This window comes from Leuresthes tenuis, unplaced genomic scaffold, assembly GCF_036924035.1.
Source record: "Leuresthes tenuis unplaced genomic scaffold, fLeuTen1.0.hap1 SCAF_24, whole genome shotgun sequence".
Classification (NCBI taxonomy): domain Eukaryota; kingdom Metazoa; phylum Chordata; class Actinopteri; order Atheriniformes; family Atherinopsidae; genus Leuresthes; species Leuresthes tenuis.
In genome coordinates this window covers 28,263,729-28,271,008 of record NW_027325378.1, presented here as the reverse complement: position 1 = coordinate 28,271,008, position 7,280 = coordinate 28,263,729, and the positions used below count along the sequence as shown (strand labels likewise).

The 7,280-nt window shown below is 40.2% G+C and overlaps 1 protein-coding gene across 2 annotated transcripts in view; it reads left to right on the top strand.

Moving 5' to 3' along the window:
- The first annotated feature begins 3,514 nt into the window (after positions 1-3,514).
- ift74 (intraflagellar transport 74) overlaps positions 3,515-7,280 on the top strand; it is a 47,017-nt gene continuing 43,251 nt past the window's right edge. For both annotated transcript variants that reach the window (XM_072378789.1, XM_072378788.1), the window contains exons 1-8: positions 3,515-3,669; positions 4,484-4,624; positions 4,810-4,945; positions 5,101-5,149; positions 5,363-5,461; positions 5,602-5,662; positions 5,845-5,904; positions 5,997-6,058. In XM_072378789.1, coding sequence (XP_072234890.1) covers positions 4,496-4,624; positions 4,810-4,945; positions 5,101-5,149; positions 5,363-5,461; positions 5,602-5,662; positions 5,845-5,904; positions 5,997-6,058 — 596 coding nt within the window. In that variant the 5' untranslated portion in view covers positions 3,515-3,669; positions 4,484-4,495. The remainder of the gene's footprint in view (positions 3,670-4,483; positions 4,625-4,809; positions 4,946-5,100; positions 5,150-5,362; positions 5,462-5,601; positions 5,663-5,844; positions 5,905-5,996; positions 6,059-7,280) is intronic.

Genomic DNA, 7,280 nt, shown 5'->3' with positions numbered 1-7,280 from the left:
CTGCTAACTAAGAAATAATCTATTCTTGAATATGAGTGGTGTGCTGATGAGAAGAAGGTGTATTCTCTAAGAGTGGGGTGGTGGGAGCGCCAAGCATCGCAAAGACCAAAATCTTTCATATACTGTTTAACAATATTTGTGGACTGCCAGTTCCGCTGACTTCCTGTAGTACTGAGTCTGTCTACTCCTGAGTCTAATACCATGTTAAAGTCCCCTCCTATGACGAGTGTGTTATCTGAGTGATCAGAGAGTGAAGTGAAAAAGGAGTGAAAAAATGAGGGGTCATCCACATTTGGACCATATATATTTGCAATGCATAAATTCATATTTTGAATAGATAAATTAACTATTAGAAATCTACCTTCTGGATCTATAACTGTGTTGTTTACGGTGAAATTTACTCTTCTACTTATCAGAATGGCTACACCTCTTTGTCTGGAGTTGTAACAGGCTGAGTACACATGAGGAAACTGTGCTGTGGTGAGAACATCAGCTACAGTCTTTGATAAATGAATCTCCTGTAATAAAACAATGTCCGCCTGTAAATCCTTCAATTTATTGGAGATTTTTAATCTCTTCTCTCTGGACCCAGCTCCATGCACATTCCATGAGATAAACCTCAGTGTGGACATGCTCAGACTAACGCAGTGAGTGCTGGATGCTTGCTAAAAGCATCCTGTGCGTGTGTGTGCATATATGCTTCCATGAACATGCCATTGTTGGTGTTTCAGTTGTCAGTATGAGCTTGCTACAATATGTACTTGCGCTGTCGATGCTGTGTGGAACTTGATTATGTGCTCTGCTCAAAACTCTATGTGCGCCGTGCTTGTTAACATTACTTATTAAGGTGGAAACGCAGCGGGTTGGGGAAGAAAGACAGAATAGAAAAACAGTGCAAAAGAGTGGAAGTGTGAGATAGAAAAAGGAAAAACAAAAACAAAAAAACCCAAATAAACAAATATGAACTGCAAATATCCTGTGCTGGTGAGACTTGCAGTGAGCTATATATTTTGCCTTGATAGATAACTGTGAATTGGATAGATTATTTCATCTTACTTATGTCATCTACAGTGAAATGATTCATACAAGTTAACGAATACAGATCACCTGGAGTTTAGAAGAGCCAAGGAGTGGTTTCCTGGTCGCGGTACAGCTTCCCGTTGATGAATAATTTATCCACCGCGATGACAGCTATTAAAGCTATTTAATATTTAAATATTTTCTCACATTCGAAATAGCCTATGTCAAGCTGACCATGTCTTGATAAAAAGAAAGAAGAAGACACTGAAAAAGTCTTAGGCCAACACGTCCCGTTGACACTCATGTTCATAGTGGCGCAGAGCAAGAAAATGACAACTGCCTCGGTGTCAAACTAAATCCAACTGCATCAAAATAGAGCCCAAAGAGCTGCAGCATACAAAATGTTTGACCTTAAACTAAATAAATTAAATCAAGTAAATTAAGTTGGTTAGTTTAACGTAATATTTATACATGCTTTTATACTTATTAGTATACTTACTTGATATAATTTACTTACTTATACTTACTATACTTACTATACATGATATATTTAACGTATGCCACCTCTGTCAGATTAACATGATTTATAAGCCCCTCGGACGCCCCTCATGTATACTCAGGTTAGGTTAAGAATTCAGTTTGAGGACCCATCTCACCTTGCACTTCAAAAGCCAAAAAATGACTTTTCTTGACTGTGGATAATCCTGGGGGAAGGGTTCCATCATACAAGAAAGCCTTTATCTGGTCAAACAGACAGGGATCCATGATGAAATATGGAATGAAAGTCAAGTCACTCAAGTGGATCTAGCAGCCTATGCGTGCACGTGTCAATTAAGCAGGCCTGTTAATTAATCAAATGCACTTGGGCACATAGTAGATGCATGTGCAGCCTACATGTGTTAAAGGGCCAATGCAATGCAAAAATAGCATTTTTACACTTGCCAAATATTGTTTCCAGCTCCTGATGTAGGACTGAAAGGGGTGTGCTGCCTCAAAGTCACATCATATCACTCATCAGTTATATTTTGAAGAGTATATCTTATCTCTTTACTTTTCACTACTTGTAAACTGTGAAAAGGGTCAGTGTGAGCATGGCTGGATTGACCATACAGGCAATCCCTTCATGAAAATACTTTTTTTTTGTTTGCCCATTGTTAAGCCCGTTTTGTGTTGTAATGGTCCTTTAAAAGAATTTCAAGCTGTCCTGGGAGCTCAGATCTTTAGATTATGAAGCTTATGAATGAGATCAAGTCATATTTAGGCAGAAATCACCTTTTTGGCACGACACTCTCTGCACTTTCTCTTTTGGTCATCGAACATTATGAAGATATTGCACACCAGTTTGCACATTCAAAGTCCAGAAAAGTGCCAGTGTAAGATGTGTTTGCCAAATGAAATCAAGCATTTCAAATTTAAACTTGCACTTCCCCATTATTTAGGATTAAGACTGTGTATTTTGCCTGATTATGTAGCATTTCTTTTTGATTTGTCTAACTGAGAGAAATTGACAGATTTCCAAATGTTTAACCCTTGCCTGTCTTGTTGAGTTGTGATGTGACAGGTTGTTTTCTGTTTTAGAATAGGTTGAAATTATACAGATGTTACTGCATTTTATTTATTTTTATTTTTTCCTTGTGCTGGCTCCATGAAAATGCTGTAAATTGTTTGTTGTTGTTGAGAGAAAACAGGCAGATTTCAGAGTTTATATTGCACTATTACTTGATTGTCTTGTCTGTGGACTTCCTCTGTGACGGTTCTATCAGTTCAATGCATTTATGTTGGGAATAGGTGTTGTTAAATAAATATTGGATGCTTTGAAAGTGGTTGCTTATTTATTTTTTTATGAAAGTGGGTAAATTTTGCCAGGTTATACTGATACCGATGTGTTATATTTTCATAAGAGCATGTGAGTGAGTGGCCTTGACAAGAGGACATAGTGGTGCATTTGTGGCTTTATGAGCATTTCCACATCTGTACATCAAATGGCACTTGATGAGAGTTACTGAAGTTCTGAGTATATTTATATTACTGTAATTCATTCTGTATTTTGCCAGATTATGGTGATCCTGGGGTAGTGATCATGGGGCTCTTGAATATAGTTGCCCAGGGTACAGCGAAGTGTTAATCTGGCACTGAATGGGATTCAAACGCTGGTTCGCGTAGGGGCTAATGAAAGTATAAAGGGTGCCAGAGGTGGAGGCAGGACAAGACACACCAGCAGATTCAGCAGACAAACTCACCTAAACAGTCCTCCAGTCAAATTCTGCTGGTTTTATTCAAAGTCTTCACTGTGTAGTTTAACATCATCACTAAGTGAAGTTAGTTTTTATTTTCAAGCTGTTTTTATTCGATAATATTTCGAATAGGATAACTTCCGTCACGCGCAGACTCACACGCGCGCACACACAAAAAAAACACGCCCGCGCCTACTTCCTTCGTCAGACGCTAGACTGCAGACTCCACCTGATATACGCGAAGAAGAAGGAGCAGTAGAAAAAGAAGAAGACGACGGTTACTGGGGTAACGTGATAATCATTCAGCGTCGTTTCTTTTCAGTTTTCCTCTCAGATAAACTCGCACACGATCACACTTTGAATTTTCAGCAGCATATAAAATCGACGGAAACACCCCGACGAAGACATATTTAAGGTGGGAAACTTACACATTTCATGTCTGCGCCAAAGCAGTAGCACAGTAAACTAAGCTAGGTTCACGTCTCTGGTGAAAAAACTAACCAACAGCAGCGGTAACTAACCAACAGCAGCGGTAACTAACCAACAGCAGCGATAACTAACCAACAGCAGCGGTAACTAACCAACAGCAGCGATAACTAACCAACAGCAGCGGTAACTAACCAACAGCAGCGATAACTAACCAACAGCAGCGGTAACTAACCAACAGCAGCGGTAACTAACCAACAGCAGCGATAACTAACCAACAGAAGCGGTAACTAACCAACAGCAGCGATAACTAACCAACAGCAGCGGTAACTAAATAAACTGAACTAAAGTAAATTTTTCTTTGCGGTCTTTCTTAGAGATAGTGAACTGTTGGTGCTTAGGTTATGATTTCGGACAATACAAAGCCAATCCAACAGTGACATCAGTCATTCCGGCTGCTAACATATGCAAAGCAGCTTTCTGAAATAGCGTCCCTGCCAGACTTAAACCTTTAAATTGAATCATTTAACGTTAAACAGCGGAGCAGTGTTGCATTGCCGATGTGACACACTTAGCCCTTTCCCTGATATCTTATTGGCTGACTCAAATGAATTTGGATTTAAAGCTAATCTGATGCGGAAATAGAAAATATAGATATAAATATAGATTGCTGTCTCAGAACCAGCAAAGCACCAGTCATAAGCCTCGCTATCCTCCGGGCTGCCATACCGTCAGCACGCAGATATAACTTCCGTTAGTCTTAGTGTAAGTCTGCTCTCAGCTGAGTGATCATGTGTTCACAGGTTTTGGGCATCATGGCGAGCCAGCGGCCTCCCTCCAGCATGAGCAGGCCTATGAGCCGTGGTGGGTCTGTGGTCCCTGGAGTTGGAAGACCCCCAACAGCTGTCCGAGCTCCTCCCACAGCTATTCGTGTCACCACTGGGGTGAGCCATCTGCAGCTCAGATTCTTTGTAACTTTTAGTCACCACCATAGTTCTCCTCTTCTGAGTAAACTAGTTGTTCTGTCAGAAGAAAAAGTTCAATTAGTAGCAGTCACACATGGGTCTCCATCAGCTGTGGAATGGGAGCTTGAACTTAAACAGGTGTATTGTATACTTTTTTTATCCAGATGATTCCAGGTACCAGTGGACATCCCGGTATGAGGGGGGGGGTCCCCAGCCCCGGAGTTCTGTCTGCACCCATCAAAGTGACTGACAGGCCTGTCACCCAGCAGGGGCTCAGCGGGATGAAGACTGGAATGAAAGGTACTATTGAAATGACTTTGGGCCGGGAGGAAATGCTGTTTTCCTGGTTCTGTTTGTATGGATTTGTGTTAATGTCTAACGTGTAACTCTGAGCCAAGGTACAGCAGCACAGTCACTATAGCATAACATGTTTCTGTCACTGTCCGTTACTGAAGGGCCTCAGAGACAGATTCTGGATAAGTCCTACTACCTTGGCCTCCTCAGGTAACACATACTCACGGCACACCCCCACACATTTGCCTACACGTTAGATCATTGCAGTTACTTGCAATAATATAGCATATCAAAGTATAGCATGTCCAACTTGCTTCCAAAGGCTACATCAAAGTTTAGGGATGAAAGTGAAGATAAGATTATCAACCTTATTTCAAACTTCGTCTGATTTATGATACAAAAGTTTATGTGTTTTGCTGTTAGGAGTAAGATCAATGAGTTGACCACAGAGACCAGCAAACTGCACAATGAGATTGACAGCTACAACCAAGAGAACTCTGTCTACCTTTCCTATGAGAAGAGGTGGGTGTTAGTTTTCTTAGCTATTACTGACGCTGCCAGCGATTCTGTCGATTAAAATGAGTGAAAGATTGAGAAGTTGTGATTGCTTTAGCACGTAGCTGCCTCATCACAGACCTCTGAACATGTTGTGTGCACCGCAGAGCTGAGGGTCTGGCTGCAGTGATTAAGGACCTGCAAGGCGAGCTCGCTGACTACAACATGGTAAACAATAACTGCATGTAGTCATCAGAAAATGTCAGCCACCTCTGAAACTTGGCTCCTCTTTTCCCATCCAGCAGCTCAGTGGTGGGAACTGTTTGATCAGTATATTTAGAGCCAGATAAACATTGAAGTGATGGGTTTTATTACTCACACCTGCGCTAATTCTCTTCTTGTGTTTGCAGTTGGTGGACAAGCTCAACACAAACACAGAGATGGAGGAAATGATTAACGACTACAACGTGGTAAGTGTTACCTGTAAATAATGAAAAACTGCTCTGATGTAGCCATTCTAAATACGTTTTTAGATTAAATGCATTTTGTTTTCCTTTCCCAGTTGAAAGCTCAGAACGACCGTGAGGCACAAAGTATCGACAGCATCTTCACTGAGAGGAGACAGTGAGTATTCAGTTTTTCACACTGTGTTTAGGACAACACAGTAAGAATACTTGAGACCAAGGGGCCATAGTAATGTTGGTTTGATAATAACTGATACAGTGTCTTTGTATTTACAATGAAGCAATATAATTAACAAGTACGCGCTGTATCAAAAAACAGGCTAACCGTTAATTGGTTGAAAAATTATCTTCAAAACTATGATGATGTTTTGGAAAAGCTTTAAACATTATTCTACACAGTGAAGCAGAAGCCCAAGTTTAGATGTACAGTTTGTAAGCAGTGGCCTAGAACCTTCACTCAAAGTAAGCTTAAAGTTTAGGCAACAGTTAATTGCTGTGTGTCCATCAATACGTGCAAGTCAGGAAAGTCAGCGTTCTTTATGCTGTCACAAACGAGTGTATAGTGTTGATGCTAAACTCTGCCCTGCAGTAAGTGGTAAGCTCTGTGTCACCTTAGTAACATTTTAAAGGCTCCTTTTGTAGTTCTCTTAAAGGAGACATGTTCTGCTCTTTTTATCCCACAGTTTTCTGAGGTCTTAGCTAATCATCTGTTTGACATACTGTACTTTGGTCAAAATAACACAGAGAGAATACAGCAGGACAGTTCAGAGATCATTTTAGGCTATGCAGTGACCTGTTGGACTCAATTCTGTGCTTCTTCCTCAGGGTCTGCCTCTTTACAATATAATATATATCTATATTACAATACAAAATAACCAGATAGTTGAGTCCACACACCAAATTGATTGAAAATGACATTTTCATTCTCAAATACTTGCATCTTCTGCATCTGCAGTTGGAGCTCTGACAGCTGGTATCTATTGATCCCTGTTTAAGGGAAGCCGAACTGCTCTCTGAATGACCCAGGTTCAGATCTATGAAGCCTTAAACAAAATACCAGGATTGGGTTATGGGAGTGACTTCAGATATACTCTCTCAAGCACAAACAAAGTGATGTATTTTTTAAATTTTTTTCCATAACATCAGTACAGCTGAAGTCTCTTTGAAATACTTTAAAACTCTTCAATTCAATTCAATTCCGTTTTATTTATAAAGCGCTAAATTACAACAAATGTCATCTCAAGGCACTTAAATAATATAGTCCAATTCAATTGGAATTCAATTCATTGTAATCATAATCCAATGAAATCCAATTATCGTATTTTGCACACTATAAGGCTCACCTGATTATAAAGTGCACCCTCAGTCACGGGTCCATTTCT